Source organism: Neoarius graeffei, chromosome 2 (assembly GCF_027579695.1).
Source record: "Neoarius graeffei isolate fNeoGra1 chromosome 2, fNeoGra1.pri, whole genome shotgun sequence".
Classification (NCBI taxonomy): domain Eukaryota; kingdom Metazoa; phylum Chordata; class Actinopteri; order Siluriformes; family Ariidae; genus Neoarius; species Neoarius graeffei.
In genome coordinates this window covers 74024388-74043279 of record NC_083570.1, presented here as the reverse complement: position 1 = coordinate 74043279, position 18892 = coordinate 74024388, and the positions used below count along the sequence as shown (strand labels likewise).

General features: G+C 40.1%; 1 protein-coding gene across 4 annotated transcripts in view; it reads right to left on the bottom strand.

The window, feature by feature from the left end:
- Window positions 1–18892, bottom strand: part of rpgrip1l (RPGRIP1 like) — a 62204-nt gene that overhangs the window by 21433 nt on the left and 21879 nt on the right. For all 4 annotated transcript variants that reach the window (XM_060914953.1, XM_060914951.1, XM_060914952.1 and 1 more), the window contains exons 13-21: window positions 14982–15161; window positions 14721–14838; window positions 14186–14638; window positions 5116–5258; window positions 4438–4801; window positions 4127–4332; window positions 3420–3509; window positions 3257–3322; window positions 3011–3170 (exon numbers count right to left, since the gene is read on the bottom strand). In XM_060914953.1, coding sequence (XP_060770936.1) covers window positions 3011–3170; window positions 3257–3322; window positions 3420–3509; window positions 4127–4332; window positions 4438–4801; window positions 5116–5258; window positions 14186–14638; window positions 14721–14838; window positions 14982–15161 — 1780 coding nt within the window. The remainder of the gene's footprint in view (window positions 1–3010; window positions 3171–3256; window positions 3323–3419; window positions 3510–4126; window positions 4333–4437; window positions 4802–5115; window positions 5259–14185; window positions 14639–14720; window positions 14839–14981; window positions 15162–18892) is intronic.

Here is an 18892-nt window from a genome sequence, read left to right as displayed (position 1 = left end):
AGTGCGACTTATAGTCCGGTGCGACGTATATATGTTTTTTTCGTTTTCATAATGCATTTTTTGGCTGATGCGACATAAACTCCGGAGCGACGTATAGTCTGGAAAATACGGTAATTTCTTTTAATTTTGATTTTAATGATTTTACTTTCTTTATTTTAATTTCTTTTTAATCTTGGATTTTAATGATTTTACTTTTACTTTAATTCTTTGTTACTGTGATCCTCGTAGATTTTGTCTGCGGGATGATTTTTGGTGACCCTCGTAGATTTTGTCTGCGGGACGATTTTATTTGGTGATCCTCGTAAATTGTGTCTGCGGGACGATTTTTGGTGATCCTCGTGGAAGAGCCACAGGAAGAGCGCGCTTTATGAGTTAAACCCATAATAATAATTAATCTCGAGGCTGATTAACTTTATTTCATTTTATTAATTTAATTTCTACTATTGTTTAATTCTTATTATTTTTCTTCCCCAATTATTTTATGTAATTTTATTTTCTATTGTTTACTGTTCTGCTTTTACTTCTGTAAAGCACATTGAACTGCCACTGTGTATGAAATGTGCTATATAAATAAACTTGCCTTGCCTATATACTGTATATATATATATATATATATATATATATATATATATATATATATATATATGTGTGTATATGTATGTGTGTGTGTGTGTGTGTGTGTGTGTGTGTGTGTGTGTGTGTGTGTGTGTGAAAAAATGTTTGAGAAACACAGCCTTAAGCTTTATCATATCAAATCATTTTCATGTCATGGCAGCAATGAACTGTAAAATTTTATGAATGGTTCTTGTAGACACATACAGTGGGGCAAAAAAGTATTTAGTCAGCCACCAATTGTACAAGTTCTCCCACTTAAAAAGATGAGAGAGGCCTGTAATTTTCATCATAGGTACACTTCAACTATGAGAGACAGAATGGGGGGAAAGAATCCAGGAAATCACATGGTAGGATTTTTAATGAATTAATTGGTAAATTCCTCGGTAAAATAAGTATTTGGTCACCTACAAACAAGCAAGATTTCTGGCTCTCACAGACCTGTAACTTCTTCTTTAAGAGGCTCCTCTGTCCTCCACTCATTACCTGTATTAATGGCACCTGTTTGAACTCGTTATCAGTATAAAAGACACCTGTCCACAATCTCAAACAGTCACACTCCAAACTCCACTATGGCCAAGACCAAAGAGCTGTCAAAGGACACCAGAAACAAAATTGTAGACCTGCACCAGGCTGGGAAGACTGAATCTGCAATAGGTAAGCAGCTTGGTGTGAAGAAATCAACTGTGGGAGCAATTATTAGAAAATGGAAGATGTACAAGACCACTGATATCTCCCTCGATCTGGGGCTCCACGCAAGATCTCACCCCGTGGGGTCAAAATGATCACAAGAACGGTGAGCAAAAATCCCAGAACCACACGGGGGGACCTAGTGAATGACCTGCAGAGAGCTGGGACCAAAGTAACAAAGGCCACCATCAGTAACACACTACGCTGCCAGGGACTCAAATCCTGCAGTGCCAGACGTGTCCCCCTGCTTAAGCCAGTACATGTCCAGGCCCGTCTGAAGTTTGCTAGAGAGCATTTGGATGATCCAGAAGAGGATTGGGAGAATGTCATATGGTCAGATGAAACCAAAATAGAACTTTTTGGTAAAAACTCAACTTGTCATGTTTGGAAGAGAAAGAATGCTGAGTTGCATCCAAAGAACGCCATACCTACTGTGAAGCATGGGGGTGGAAACATCATGCTTTGGGGCTGTTTTTCTGCAAAGGGACCAGGACGACTGATCCGTGTAAAGGAAAGAATGAATGGGGCCATGTATCCTGAGATTTTGAGTGAAAACCTCCTTCCATCAGCAAGGGCATTGAAGATGAAATGTGGCTGGGTCTTTCAGCATGACAATGATCCCAAACACACCGCCCGGGCAACGAAGGAGTGGCTTCGTAAGAAGCATTTCAAGGTCCTGGAGTGGCCTAGCCAGTCTCCAGATCTCAACCCCATAGAAAATCTTTGGAAGGAGTTGAAAGTCCGTGTTGCCCAGCGACAGCCCCAAAACATCACTGCTCTAGAGGAGATCTGCATGGAGGAATGGGCCAAAATACCAGCAACAGTGTGTGAAAACCTTGTGAAGACTTACAGAAAACGTTTGACCTCTGTCATTGCCAACAAAGGGTATCTAACACAGTATTGAGATGAACTTTTGTTATTGACCAAATACTTATTTTCCACCATAATTTGCAAATAAATTCTTTAAAAATCAGACAGACAATGTGATTTTCTGGATTTTTTTTCTCATTTTGTCTCTCATAGTTGAGGTATACCTATGATGAAAATTACAGGCCTCTCATCTTTTTAAGTGGGAGAACTTGCACAATTGGTGACTGACTAAATACTTTTTTGCCCCACTGTACATGACAAACAGATCCTACAATAAATATTCACAAAAGAATGGGTGGCTCGGTGGTGTAGTGGTTAGCACTATCGCCTCACAGCAAGAAGGTTCTGGGTTTGAGCCCAGCGGCTGACGGGGGCCTTTCTGTGTGGAGTTTGCATGTTCTCCCTGTGTCTGCGTGGGTTTCCTCCGGGTGCTCCGGCTTCCCCCACAGTACAAAGACATGCAGTTAGGTTAACATGGGGCGGCCTTGGGCTGAAGTGCCCAAGAGTGGTGGCCTGCACGTACGCAGCAGCTTTGCTCGCCTATGATGAACTAAATTTCACTGTACATTTGTGCAGTGACAATAAAGACATTCTATTCTATGTCTCAGACACCACTCACTTGCCAACAACGTAACTGCAAAAAAAACAGAGGCTCTCCTTCTTCACCCCTAGAATTCTATATAAACACGTGTTTATCAAGAACATTACCAGGAATTTCAGACTCATTCTCCAGCATATTTTACACTCTTTTTGAGGTAAAATTCTTAAACCCTGACAAAAGGAGGTTTGAGTGACATCAAGGATGTTCTAAAATTACACACCACCACGTAAGACCCACCATCTTCTGGCTCTTCCAGCTCCTCAGAAATCTCAGTGTCATCAGATACAGACTGAGAGCTGACCATGACAATCTGGCCCTCTGAAAAATGTGATTCTTCATCATCATCTTCCTCTGTTACTGCAGAGGTCTGGCGCGCCTCAACCACTCCTACAGTCTCCTGACAACAAAACAGCACATTTTTTAATATCATGGACACAAAGGGATAGAAACATCTTCTAAAACTTTATTCCTTCATGCACAAACCTTTGATATTGCAAGAGTAGAGCGCTTGTTCTCCTTATCACCACTGGGGGGAGTAGTTTCTCTCTTCTGACAAATGACCAAACACAGACGCAAATAAGCATATTCACATATTTTTAAAAAAAAATTTAACATTACAACAATTATTAAATGTGATTCCTCTGACCTGGATTTCAGGCTGTGTCACATTTAAGAATGAAACTTTTTTAGCAGCTGGTTTCGTAAGGGTACGCAATCTGGGCTTCGGCAAAGGGGTCTAAAAATATCAACAAATCAGATACATAGCTGATGAATAATTTACAACTTTCAAACAAATGTTATTGCCTTTTATATACACTTGGAAATTATTAAATAAGCTTATCATTTAAACAGTAATTGATATGTGTCACATAATCGAGAAATGCCTTGGACTATCCTTTAACTTAAACCCATTAATATGCATCTACAGTCTTCTTTGTGGGCGGCATGGTGGTGTAGTGGTTAGCGCTTTCGCCTCACAGCAAGAGGGTCTGGGTTCGATCCCCATGGCCGGCAGGGGCCTTTCTGTGTGGAGTTTGCATGTTCTCCCCGTGTCTGCGTGGGTTTCCTCCGGTTTCCCCCACAGTCCAAAGACATGCAGGTTAGGCTAACTGGTGACTCTAAATTGACCGTAGGTGTGAATGTGAGTGTGAATGGTTGTCTGTGTCTATGTGTCGGCCCTGTGATGACCTGGCGACTTGTCCAGGGTGTACCTCGCCTTTCACCCGTAGTCAGCTGGGATAGGCTCCAGCTTGCCTGCGACCCTGTAGAACAGGATAAAGCGGCTAGAGATAATGAGATGAGATGAGATAAATAGAGGTATTTTATACACTCATGGATGGGTGTACTCCTCACCATAGCAGGAATAATTTCCTTCACTTCGACTTCATTCATATTTCCAGATTCATCAGTTGCTAGCTTGATTGAAGCCTCTTTGGTGATAAACTTAGCCTGCTCTGTTGTTGCTAAGCCAGAAGGAGGCAAGTATGTAAACTTCCATTTAAGAGTCACCTCTATGTAGCCACTGGGCAGACCAGCTGGGTCTGTTAGCTCAAATGTGCCTGGTAAATCATCATCATCACATATACACATTAAAATTACAAGCAACATTAAGATACCAAGAAATGATAAACAATATATGAAATAGAGATATAAGAAGTCCTCACCAATGATTGCCTTATCATAAGCTAGAGATATTAGCGGCACATTGGCTTTGCCCAGGTAGAGCTGATTCCCAAAATCCAGGTCATCAAACACATATAGGGTCAAAGCCTCTGCCTTCAAATATGCATCGAGGTCAGAGTTCATGGTCATGGGAAAAGTCGTGTGATCTTCAAACCGTGGCTCATTGGTGGAAGGAATGATTGATGTGTCATGGTCAGGGAAGTCATAGAGTTTGAAAATGACGTATGGACTGGGCTGTGTATGAGATCCTCCAGATTTTAGCTTACTGCAGCAGTGTATTGTGATGTAGAGTTCGTTTGGGTTTCCATCTTTAAACGAAGAGCTGGAGAGAGGGGCAGACGAAGCCTGGGAAAAGACAAAGCAGTGAGCAACAACTAGCAGAATTGTGGAGACAAATTAATTTTGATGGCATTGCTAAAATATATCAACTATTTGACAAATGACATATAGACAGGTGACAAAATAAAGTGTGTAAAGTATTCAGCTGCTATGAGCCACCAGAATAACGTCAATAGTTTCTCTGGAACTGGACTGGAAGGATGAACACCATTCGTCCAACAGGTCAAGGTTATGCTAGGTCCAGAGCCAATACCAGAACACTGGGCACCAGGTGGAAACACACAGTATTTATTTAGTAGTACAGTGAGTACTAACAGTACCTGGCTCTTTTCTTTACCGCTGGAGTTGAGATAACCCAGAGCTTTGACTTTCTCCTTATACAGACGAAGGGCTTGCTCCATAGGAACCCGCAGTCTGAGCCAGTAGTCTAGAGTGCCAAAAACTCGGATCTCACCACTAACTCCTAAAAGGCAACAATAGTTATACCAGTGCATGAAAAAACTAATTTTGTGAGCAAGTGCATGCGTTTAAACTTCATGCTGGTATATTGTACATGAAAATACAAGCTTGTGAAAATTTCAAATACATTGCAAATTACAATAAATAAAATACAAATCTAACTAGAAAGGCAATCAATAGAGTGCATACCTCCAGCAAGTCACATACAGTTGTGGTCAGAAGTTTACATACAGTGACATGAACATCATCTTGGATATGAATGTCATGGCAATATTTGGGCTTTCAGTAATTTCTTTGAACTGTTCATACATCTTTAATAAAAAAAAAAACACTTGAATTTGGTGCACAAGTTTTAATTTTCTTTGGGTTTTCTGAAATCAACACAGGGTCAAAAATTTACATACGTTCACTTAGATTATTAATTCAGAGGTGCTGAAACTTCCAAAATGTCTCTTATCTTGCCAAGGCCAAAGTCTCTTAACTTCCTGTAAGTGATAATGATTGACTACGGGCTGGTAGCTTCTTTGTGCCTTCATAAAAAGGGTTTATTTATAGCACTCATTGGATTGATAACACACAGTAAAATGGGAAAGTCCAAAGAGCTCAGTACAGATCTGAGAAAGAGGATCGCAGATATACACAACTCCGGAATGTCTCTTAGAGCCATTTCTAAACAACTGCAAATTCCAAGATCAGTTCAAACAATTGTATCTAAGTTACTGTGAGGTGTCGTCACTTTGTCAAGCCACTTTGCTTCAAGAAAACCCAAACTGTCACCCTCAGCTGAAAGGAAATTGGTTCGGATGGTCAGGAACAACCTGGGAACCACCATGGCACAGCCCTGCCATGAACTGGAAGCTGATGGATCACTGTCTACAGTTCAGATCACCATGGACTAAGAGGCTGCTATCCAAGAAATGACCCCCTGCTCCAAAATTGACACCTTCAAGCTTAACTAAAATTTGAAGCTGACCACACGGACAAAGAAAAAGTCTTCTGGAGGATAGCTGTATGGTCAGATGAGACAACGATTGAATTGTTTGGCCACAATGACCACCATGTACAGAGGAACACTGTACCAGCTGCTAGTGGTGGTGGTAGGATCATCATGCTCTGGGGCTGTTTTGCTGCCAGTGGAACTGGTTCATTGCACAAAGTGGATGGAATAATGAAGAAGGAGGACTACCTCAGAATTCTTCAGCATAAACCATCAGAAACTTGAACATGACTTGGGAGTTACAACAGGACAATGAACCCAAACACGCATCAGAGCTGGTTGTGGAGGATAAAGCAGGCTAACATTAAGCTTAAAACAAGTCCCGACTTCAACCCTATTGAAAATATATGGACCGTGCTTATACTGTAAGTCAAGTCCATGCCAAGAAAAAAACTAATTTAATTGAACTCTACCAATTTTACCCGGAAGAGTCATGAAATATCCAACCAGAATTCTGCCAGAAGCTTGTTCATGGTAAACAAAAATGTTTGGTCAAGGTGAATCTTGCAAAGAGACATTTTATCCAAATATTAGGTGTGCTGTATGTATATTTTTGACTCTGTATTGATTTCAGAAAACCCAAAGAAAATTAAAATGTGTGCACCAAATTCTAGTGTTTTTTTGTTAAAGATGTATGCTGTACAATTATTCTGCCACAGAAAAAGAACAGTTCAAAGAAATTACTGAAATCCCAAATATTGCTATGACATTCATGTCACTGTATGTAAACTTCTGACCACAACTGTATTATCAACACCAAAATCAAATCACTTGAACCTAGGCCAATATGAAAGCTGTACATCAAATTTCATCAAAATCCGTTCACTGTGTTTTGAGTTATGTTGGGAGCAGACAAAACAATCCTGGATCCACATACTGTACATATCCAGATTTGCAGCAAAATCTAATCACTTGTTCCTTAGCCATGGGTCACCTTTGCTCAAACTTTCATCAAAAACCCATTCACTACTTTTTGAGTTATGATGGGAATAGACAGAAAAACAAACAGAGGCAAAAACATAACCTCCTCTAACAAAGTTGGCAGAGGTAACGATCTAACAGTTTATTCATGTAGGCTACAGACTGGAACCAAATTATAAAACTAAAACATTTATTCTTCTGTTAAGTTTATAAAAAGTCAGTGATTATGGACCTTTAAGTAGGCCGTGGCAATCATTTTCCTTGTTAAACTGGTATTATACTATCTGAGAAAACTATGCATACACATCTGCAAACTACAGCGTTGTTTACATATTCACCTGGATATCTTTTGTGAGAGTCTGTGTCTATGTGTCAGCCCTGTGATGACCTGGCGACTTGTCCAGGGTGTACCCTGCCTTTCACCCATAGTCAGCTGGGATAGGCTCCAGCTTGCCTGCGACCCTGTAGAAGGATAAAGCGGCTAGAGATAATGAGATGAGATCTTTTGTGAGAAGATTAGAAGCAGTAACCACTAGAGGGCAAGTCAGAGCCTGAAATATCCCTGTCTGGCAGGTTTCCATGTGAACTGTAAAATGTTACAGACTTGGAGATTTTGCTCCATCTATTTGGGAGTGTGTATACACTCACCAGCCACTTTATTAATGATAAAGTAAACCTGTGCATTCATTCACTTATTCAATCAGCCAATCATGTGGCAGTGGTACAATGTACTAGTGCATCTCAAAAAATTAGAATACCATGAAAAAGTTCCTTTTTTTCATAATTTAATTCAAAAAGGTAAACTTTCATATATTCTATATTCATTACATGTGAAGTGAAATATTTAAAGACTTTTTTGTTTTAATTTTGATGATTATGGCCTATAGCTCATGAAAATCAGAAATCCAGTATCTCAAATTATTAGAATATTCCCTAAGATCAATCAAAAAAAGGATTTACAATACAGAAATGTCCAACTTCTGAAAAGTATATTCATTTATACACTCAATACTTGGTTGGGGCTCCTTTACCATGAATTACTGTATCAATGCGGTATGGCATGGAGGTGATCAGTCTGTGGCACTGCTGAGGTGTTATTGAAGCCCAGGTTGCTTTGATAGTGGCCTTCAGCGTATCTGTATTTTAGGGTCGGGTGTTTCTCATCTTCCTCTTGACAATACCCCATAGATTCTCTATGGGGTTCAGGTCAGGCAAGTTGGCTGGTCAATCAAACACAGTAATATCATGGTCAGCAAACCATTTGGTGGTAGTTTTGGCACTGTGGGTAGGTGCTAAGTCCTGCTGGAAAAGGAAATCAGCATCTCCAAAAAGCTCGTCAGCAGATGGAAGCATGAAGTGCTCTAAAATCTCCTGGTAGATGGCTGTGTTGACTTTGGACTTGATAAAATACAGTGGACCAACACCAGCAGATGACATGACACCCCAAATCATCACAGACTGTGGAAACTTCACACTGGGCTTCAAACACCTTGGATTCCATGCCTCTCCACTCTTCCTCCAGACTCTAGAACCGTGATTTCCAAATTAAATGCAAAATGTAATTTCATCTGAAAAGAGGACTTTGGACCACTGAACAACAGTCCATTTCTTTCTCTCCTTAGCCCAGATAAGACACTTAGGAGATTGTCTCGGGCTCAGGAGTAGCTTGATATTAGGAATGCGAAAGTTGTATCCCCTTTCTTGAAGATGTCTGTTTGTGATGGGTCTTGATACACTGACACCAGCCTCAGTCCACTCCTTGTGAAGCTCTCCCAAGTTCTTGAATCAACTTTTCTTGACAATCCTCTCAAGACTGCAGTCATCCCTGTTGCTTGTGCACCTTTTCCAGCCATCCTTTTCAGCAATGACCTTTTGTGGCTTACCCTCCTTGTGGAGGGCATCAGTGATCATCTTCTGGACAACAGTCAAGTCAGCAGTCTTCCCCATGATTGTGGTTGTGTGTACTGAACTAGACCGAGAGATACACTGTGTTCATACTGTTTTACCCAAACTCGAAATGAAATATTCTAATATTTTGAGATGTTTTTTTTGTTTTTGTACTGTATGCCATACTGATTAAAATTAAAATAGAAAAATGCTTGAAACATTTTAGTTTATGTGTAATGAGTCTATAATATATAACATTTTCACTTTCTTAAATAACTGATGGAAAATATTGAACTTTTTCACAATATTCTAATTTTTTGAGATGCACTAGTATATAATCATGTAGGTACAGGTCAAGAGCTTCAGTTAATGTTCACATCAAAGATCAGAAGGGGAAAAATCTGATCAGCATGTGCCTTTGACCGTGTTTGTGACTGATGATCTGGTTTGAATATTTCAGAAACTGCTGATCTCTTGGGATTTACACGCGCACACACACACACACACAAAAAAAAAAAAAAAAGTCTCCAGGAGTTTGCAGGGAATAGTGTGAAAAACAACAACAAAATCACCCAGTGAGTGGCAGTTCAGGAAATGTCTTGTTAAAGTGATTAACCAGGAAATTTTGAAATTACAGGGTTATGGAATGTCATCATTATACATTAATACGAGATGTTCTAGACGAAAAAAAAATTAGGCGGACTTTCGCTTAAAAAACATGTTAAAGCTGTAACATCAGTCCGTTGGGCCATTTCTCCGGGCGTGGCTATACTGAATTAACCAGAAACATGTTTAGGAGACAAAAATGAGGGTGGTGCTGTGTGATGTAGGATTCCGTACAACAGCATACCATATCACGCATCAAACGGATGGAGGATAAGCAGGTAAATATTTTTTCAATAAACAGGCAATAAACTAGCCACTACTTTATTTTAATTCCTTTTCTAATACTGCATTGCCATAATTTTTGTGGAGAAATGCAAACAAATTGACCAAGAAGTCACGCTAGATCATAATATTATACTATAGTCTAGTTGTCACAACAGAAGGACTCTTAGACGTGCTCCGGACAGCACACGCTCCGAACTGACTCACGTGCACACCGCAAATGACACACACCTGCACGGAATTAAAGCGCAATCAGCGTGCCTAAATAAGGGCTCAGAATGCAGGCTTACTTTGCGAAGTATTGCGTTGTTGTTGTGACACATTACTGAGCCTTGTTTCCTGACTGATTTCCTGGTTTCCGATTCCTGTTTCCTGTTCCTCATTTTTGGCTCTGCTTCTGTCTACAATATTCTGTTTGTACCTCGCTCTACCTTTTGCCTGTTCTACCGTTCACGATATATGCCTGCCGATTTGGACTGTTTGCCTGTTTGCACTTTTCTTTATAATAAAGATCTTCTGTACTTACACCCGTCTCCAACCATCCCGAACAGAATACTTTGCCCTGCTGACACTAGTACAGTATAGCATGCACTTGTACACCTCTGCTGTGCTCGTGGAAATGACATCACACACGATGGAGTTATGGTGGCCTCCCTGACAAAAAATAGTCCTGTCTATTTTCATCACTTTTGTGGTTACACTGTTAAGAACAAATTCAAAATGCAGTTTTTTTTTTTTTATAAAGGACAGACATAAAGACTGACTTTTGGCTCAATTTTTTATTTGCGGGATACTTTCTATAATGAGGGAGGTCAGAAGACTGGTCTGAGCTGACAGGAAGTCTACAGTAACCCAAATATCCTTTCTTTATACCCCTATTGAGCAGAAATGCATCTCAGAATATACACCTCAAACACATCAAACCTTGAAGTGGATGGGATTCAACAGCAGGAAACCACATCCTGGAAACCATGTAGGTTCCACTCCTGTTAGCCGAGAACAAGAATCTGAGGCTACAGTGGGCACAGATTCACCAAAATTAGACAGTTGAAGATTGGAAAACTGCCACCTGGTCTTTTTACAAACTTCAACTACCGGGCCACAGTCATTCAGATGTCTGAAGTGAAAATTAACTGATGCTCTTGACCTGTATATGCATGATTTTCTACACTATGCTGCTGCCACATGATTGGCTGAATTATGCAGCAAGCACTGGGAAATTCTCTTCACAAGTTTCTCCCATTGTAGTAGCTGTAGTGCTGTTGAACTTGTAATGTGCTATTCTTGGGTTTCACGTGACGTCACATCCGCCTCATTAGTTATTCAAAACTTTTGCTGGTGGTCTACCAAAGCTCAGCTGACAAAGTGTTTATACGGAGAAGATGCATTGCTCGCATGAAAAATGCCTTACGCTTGCGTTGTTTTAGGTTTTTCGAATCGATCAAACCGTGAAACTGATAAAAGTTTCTTCAGGGTTCCCCATTAACTAATAAAAAAAGGGTGAACAAACACAGGATTTTACAAAAAGACATCAAGAAAGGTGGCTTTTGAACCTCTCACTGAAATCGAAGGGATCCGAGTCGAAGCATGCTCGAGTTTGCAGTGATCACTTCATGAAAGATTTGTATCTCCCTCTCAGCTACGTCCTTAGTGTTTTCCAAGTACTTTTCTTGCTATGTGTCATTATTTTACGGTACTTTTTTTAGTCACGAAGCGCTAAAGTCCCCAGCTGTTTCTTTGTTAACTCCTCACTCAATGGCCGCCATATTGAAAAGTTAGGTGTGTCTCGCTTTCTTTAACAGGGTGTCCTAGCGGTCTTTTCAACTACGACAACATAGACTGGGCTCCAACACTGACATTAGGTCATGATAAAGTCAAACAGCAGTCAGAGGAAGATAAAGAGTGCGAAGTAAGAGCAAAATCTTTGTTGTAAAATCTATGTTTAAAAAAAAATATATATATATATATATATATATATATATATATATATATATATATATATATATATTATACACACATATACATACACTTACACGGGCAAAAACAATACAAGATTCATTCAGCAGTGACTTGATAGCGAGGTCCTTTACCCAGCCACATACAAAAAAGTCGTAAGCCTCCTTACTCTTCCACACTTTCATCTGTTTTGCAGTGTAGAAGGACATCTGCAACAACAGATAGTTCGAGATGTCGGGGAACTCGACTGAAGGGTAGTTTTCGAGATTGTATGACAAATCCTTCTTTCCCAGACTCTAGGGGTCGATTCCACTGCACATAGCAATCTTCTGAATATATCTAAAGCCAGCAGTGGCTTATAGATTACCAGCATACTCTGATAAGTTATCGCTAGTTATTTGTACTATGGCAGCCGTTTTGGTTTACTTGACCACCAGCTGTTTTACCGGAAGTGAAATCGTTAAGAAAAGTCACGTGACTGAAACCCAAGAATACTGTCTCCACTTTTTATACTAGTATTGCATTTTGTGGTTGTGTAACATTTTTGGTTATGTACACAACATGCTCAATGTACAGATGCATAGCACATACAGTTAGGTCCATATATATTTGGACACTGACACAAATTTTGTTTTTTTACCTGTTTACTGAAACATATTCAGGTTATAGTTATATAATGGATATGGACATAAAGTCCAGACTTTCAGCTTTCATTTGAGGGTATCCACATTAAAATTGGATGAAGGGTTTAGGAGTTTCAGCTCCTTAACCTGTGCCACCCTGTTTTTAAAGGGACCAAAAGTAATTGGACAATTGACTAAAAGGCTATTTCATGGGCAGGTGTGGGCAATTCCTTCGTTATGTCATTCTCAATTAAGCAGATAAAAGGCCTGGAGTTGATTTGAGGTGTGGTGCTTGCATTTGGAAGATTTTGCTGTGAAGAAAACATGCGGTCAAAGGAGCTCTCCATGCAGGTGAAACAAGCCATCCTTAAGCTGCGAAAACAGAAAAAACCCATCTGAGAAATTGCTACAATATTAGGAGTGGCAAAATCTACAGTTTGGTACATGCTGAGAAAGAAAGAAAGCACTGGTGAACTCATCAATGCAAAAAGACCTGGACGCCCACAGAAGACAACAGTGGTGGGTGATCGCAGAATAATTTCCATGGTGAAGAGAAACCCCTTCACAACAGCCAACCAAGTGAACAACACTCTCCAGGAGGTAGGCGTATCAATATCCAAATCTACCATAAAGAGAAGACTGCATGAAAGTAAATACAGAGGGTTCACTGCATGGTGCAAGACACTCATAAGCCTCAAGAATAAAAAGGCTAGATTGGACTTTGCTAAAAAACATCTAAAAAAGCCAGCACAGTTCTGGAAGAACATTCTTTGGACAGATGAAACCAAGATCAACCTCTCCCAGAATGATGGAAAGAAAAAAGTATGGTGAAGGCGTGGTACAGCTCATGATCCAAAGCATACCACATCATCTGTAAAACACGGTGGAGGCAGTGTGATGGCTTGGGCATGCATGGCTGCCAGTGGCACTGGGTCACTAGTGTTTATTGATGATGTGACACAGGACAGAAGCAGCCGGATGAATTCTGAGGTATTCAGAGACATACTGTGTGCTCAAATCCAGCCAAATGTAGCCAAACTGATTGGTCGGCATTTCATAATACAGATGGACAATGACCCAAAACATAAAGCCAAAGCAACCCAGGAGTTTATTAAAGCAAATAAGTGGAATATTCTTGAATGGCCAAGTCAGCCACCTGATCTCAACCCAATTGAGCATGCATTTCACTTGTTAAAGACTAAACTTCAGAGAGAAACAAACAGCAACTGAAAACCGGTGCAGTAAAGGCCTGGCACAGCATTAAAAAGGAGGAAACAGCGTCTGGTGATGTCCATGAGTTCAAGACTTCAGGCAGTCATTGCCAACAAAGGGTTTTCAACCAAGTATTAGAAATGAACATTTTATTTACAATTATTTAATTTGTCCAATTACTTTTGAGCCCCTGAAATGAAAGGATTGTGTTTAAAAAATGCTTTAGTTCCTCACATTTTTATGCAATCATTTTGTTCAACCCACTGAATTAAAGCTGAAAGTCTGAACTTCAACTGCATCTGAATTGTTTTGTTCAAAATTCATTGTGGTAATGTAAAATGTTGTCTCTGTCCAAATATTTATGGACCTAACTGTATGCAGATTTAAATTCAAGTATAATACCAGCCTCACTGTCACCTCTATCAAAACAGGTTTCTCTAATCTTACCTACGAGCTGCAGGGTGCCAAACACTTTCCCATCCCTCTCCAGCACCTGACTCAGCTGTATCTGTCCTGTAGCTATGGTGCAGAAAGTCAGGCACTCAGCCAGCTGTACTTCCACAGTGATGGAGCTGCTGTGGATATAGTGCAGGAAGAGATCATCCACCTTCACAAGGTACTGGGAGGTGAAATCATAAACTGGCTGCTGCCCTCGCACCACAGCCGTGGACTGTAGCTCAAAGTCATAAAAGGCAAAAGTGCAGAAAGTGCCGGGGTCTTTGTCACCCAGACTGTCCAGAGCCTCAGGACTGAATCGTGCAGTGCCAAGGTGGATCTCCAGAAGGTTCTCTCCTCGAGCCAGGTGTACGGTTTCATCAAACTCATCAGCCACATCATCATCTGTGATGGTGGGTCGGAAGACATGGGCCTTTTTACCATAGGCAATATCTTTCAATTGAGCTACATAAACAAAGAAGAATGTTAGGATCGATTGCAAATTTCAGCTTAAGCAATATAAAGTATTTCTTAAATCAAGTCAAACCTTCAAGTTTCTTTATCTTTGCAGCTCTCATGTCGAGGAGCTGGGCCAGTTTCTCCTGTTTAAGTTCACTGTCCAGCTTCAGATCATTCATCCTTCGTGTAACTGCTTCAACTTCAGCCTGAACAGCATGATTTTTGACAAGAGCTATAAGAGCTGAAAGCACTTCGGACATAGGAGTAGTTGATAAACAACGCCATAAAAACAGCCTCTTTTAATTTAAGAGCTGAAAAACTACAGCTCTGGCCTTTCCTGTTGCTATACCTGGTAATCCTTATTGATCTTGTGCTGGATGATGAGCATGTTTCTTGTCTTCTCCAGCTCTTGGACAGTTTCAGCGTAAGTGGCCTGGAGATCTCTCAGTGAGTGCTCTTCATCTATTTGAACCTCTTCTTCTACTTTTTCCAGGAAACCTAACTCTCCATTCTTTTGCGTTTTACGCACCTGGAAGATCATTTCTTATTTAAGCTGAAAATGTTGTAATGTTGCAATATTTTGTTAATGCTTTTTTAACATATTTGTTAACAAACTCCTTATATGTATTCTTTAACCCTGATACTGCTTCATGAAAACCCATAAAATAAGTAAAGGTGTCCTGACTCGTCTCACTGCTGTGCTGACTGGCAGCAGGAGGCATTTTGCCTTCACTTTATGGTTATTCACTTCATTCATAGCTGAGGCTAATTACCTCACCGCTTCCTAAATGTAGCTTCATACAAAATATCTCATCTCATCTCATTATCTGTAGCCGCTTTATCCTGTTCTACAGGGTCGCAGGCAAGCTGGAGCCTATCCCAGCTGACTACGGGCGAAAGGCGGGGTACACCCTGGACAAGTCGCCAGGTCATCACAGGGCTGACACACAGACACAGACAACCATTCACACTCACACCTACAGTCAATTTAGAGTCACCAGTTAGCCTAACCTGCATGTCTTTGGACTGTGGGGGAAACCGGAGCACCCGGAGGAAACCCACGCAGACACGGGGAGAACATGCAAACTCCGCACAGAAAGACCCTCGCCAGCCACGGGGCTCGAACCCGGACCTTCTTGCTGTGAGGCGACAGCGCTAACCACTACACCACCGTGCCGCCTCATACAAAATATGATTCTTGTATATATACTTGATGCATCTCCTACTATTACATACAGTACAGATACAGTATTCCACATACATGTGAATGTGTTTAGCATTTAAAGAGAAGCAGATAATCTAGCAAAGTAAGTAGTTACTCATGCTAGCTGTCAGTCTGACATTTTCCAAATGAACACTTGTTAATACATTTCAAAAAATTACATTTTTTATAATATTAAATATTAGTATAAATAGCAGGTGATTATAGAAAATCACACTCACTGATTGGTCGAGGGGGCGGCACGGTGGTGTAGTGGTTAGCGCTGTCGCCTCACAGCAAGAAGGTCCGGGTTCAAGCCCCATGGCCGGCGAGGGCGTTTCTGTGCGGAGTTTGTATGTTCTCCCTGTGTCTGCATGGGTTTCCTCCGGGTGCTCCGGTTTCCCCCACAGTCCAAAGACATGCAGGTTAGGTTAACTGGTGACTCTAAATTGACTGTAGGTGTGAATGTGAGTGTGAATGGTTGTCTGTGTCTATGTGTCAGCCCTGTGATAACCTGGCGACTTGTCCAGGGTGTACCCCGCCTTTCGCCCGTAGTCAGCTGGGATAGGCTCCAGCTTGCCTGCGACCCTGTAGAACAGGATAAAGCGGCTAGAGATGATGAGATGAGATGAGATGATTGGTCGAGAAATTTGGAATATTTCTCAATAATCACCTCGAGAGATTCGGCAAAATGGCAGCCAGTCACGGTAAGTGAGGAAGAATTACAAATTATGAAAGAAAATTTTGTTCCTAAAAGCACTAAAGATGCTATAAAGTTTGGTCTAAAACTATTCAAACGTAAGGTGGAATTGTGATTTATCCATTTCAAAACAAAGTACTTTATAAGTCTGCATAGATAAATGACACAAGCCTGCACGCATGCCGCAAGCCCGTGCACAGTACATTTGCATGTCGCTTTTGAAGTTTGAAATAAAATGTTTAATATGATTTTTTAATAAACCACCTGTGTATTTCTACTAAAACAATTATCCGCCTCAGGCTCAGTGAATATCGTTGATTACTATACACACAGGACACTTTTTCAATGGAATAAAAACAAGTATTCTGTTCCCTTCTAGTGGGTTTCATTCATTTGGTTCAATAGCATGCAATCAGAGGTGGACAAAGGACCCAACTGCATTAAAGTCAAAGTACAGATCCCACTGGTCAAATGTTACTCCAATACAAATGAAAATTGTACAGTCAAATTTTTACTTAAGTTAAAGTACTGAAGTATTTGCTTGTAAAAATACTTGAGTATTAAAAGTACATTTTCTGTCAACGCATTGCTGTATTACTGCCACAACGCTTAAAAAACCTAATGCCTCTGAAGCAACCTACTGGATTTACTGACTAGCTTGTAGAACCTGTAGAATAAACACCTTTAAAACACAGAAAAAAACAGATTTCTACATTCTGTTTATTTGGCAAGATTATGCTAAAACATAATTCTAAAGGGACTTCAGATTAATGTTATTCATGTTAGTGTAACTCCGTTTTTACATGCTAACTAACAGTGTCCGAGTTAACCAGCTATGTGTTAACGTTAGCCGTGGGCAAGACTATGGCAACTTGGCGAGCAAATCCATAGAAAGTCATTTGACTAACCAGACTGCACAGCTATTGCAACGTTATCACTAACTCTAAAAGCACGGACAACTTCACTGCAAGCTTTCTCTTGGAAGAAAACGTTTACATACCTCAATGTGCTTCTGCAGGTTGGATGGCAAGTTTTTGTAGGCCGTGATGTGGTTCATTTTAGGCAAACAAAGCACACATTTAAAACGAAATGACTCTTTAATCCTTTCAGAAAACTGAAACATGGGTTCTAGGTAAAGCCATGGATGTGTGTGCATTCCCCAGAAGAACCGCCTCCTTCCATTCTGCCATCAACTGATCGTGTTCAAATAATGCTGCTGAGAAATCACTGAACTTGATTTTATACAGTCTATGGATGTGACGTGACCCTAGTGATTACTGACAGGCTGTCTCAGTGTCACCTGCGAAAAACCAACCACGTTTTAGAAAAGAAAAAACATCTACTTTCAAAGCTGCTACATAGTAACGAGTAACGAGGACCTTGATAGAAATGTAGTGGAGTGAAAAGTACGATATTTGCCTTTCAAATGTAGTGAAGTTAAAGTCATAAGTTTCCAAAAAAATACTCAAGTAAAGTACAGATACTCAAAAAGTGTACTTAAGTACAGTACTCAAGTAAATGTACTTCATTACTGTCCACCTCTGCATGCAATATTGTTAGCATATCGTTTATCCTACGTGTATTACGTCACTCTACCCAATGGAGAATGAGCACTGAATATGGTTTACGATATTGCATGGTTGTCAAGACAATATGACGTTACATGTTGGAGACGTAAAACTTCTGCGCTAGCGAGCGACTATGACAATTTGTAAACAAACATGGCCGCCAGGTTTGCTTCGTTAAATATGGAAGATTTTGAGAGAATTTTGAAAGAGAAAGATGCATTGAACACCCAAAAGGAATATGTATATATAATAATAATAATAATAATAATAATAATAATAATAATAATACAGGTAGTCGTCGACTTACGACTGCGTTGGTTACGACTGACTGGTCGTAAACCGATCTGGTCGTAAGTCGGCCTATGTTAAATGAACATAAGTATATTGTGATGTGTAATGATATTGTAATCATCTTAAAGTCTTATTTTATCAACATTTTCTTATTTCATTACCTTGGCTCATTATTTGGTTTAAGTCAAACACTGCATACTCAGGGGTGAAAGTAACTTTTATTTCTTGCTGGTATATTATTTTGAGTCATAGTGCGCGCGCACAGCACGCCAAAAAATACACCTAATTATTTATTATTGTCTACTTATCAAGCATTCACTAGGACTTCTTATCACTCAGTAGTACTAGTATAGTACTTTTTTATCACACTATCACGCTTTCATCCACCTGTATCAGTTTTTGATTATAAATAAATTGCAAACACATCATTTCAAGAACACAATCGTTTTAATTACTTTTTTTTAGCTGAACAGTTGAAAACTAACTTTTCATTTTGGACA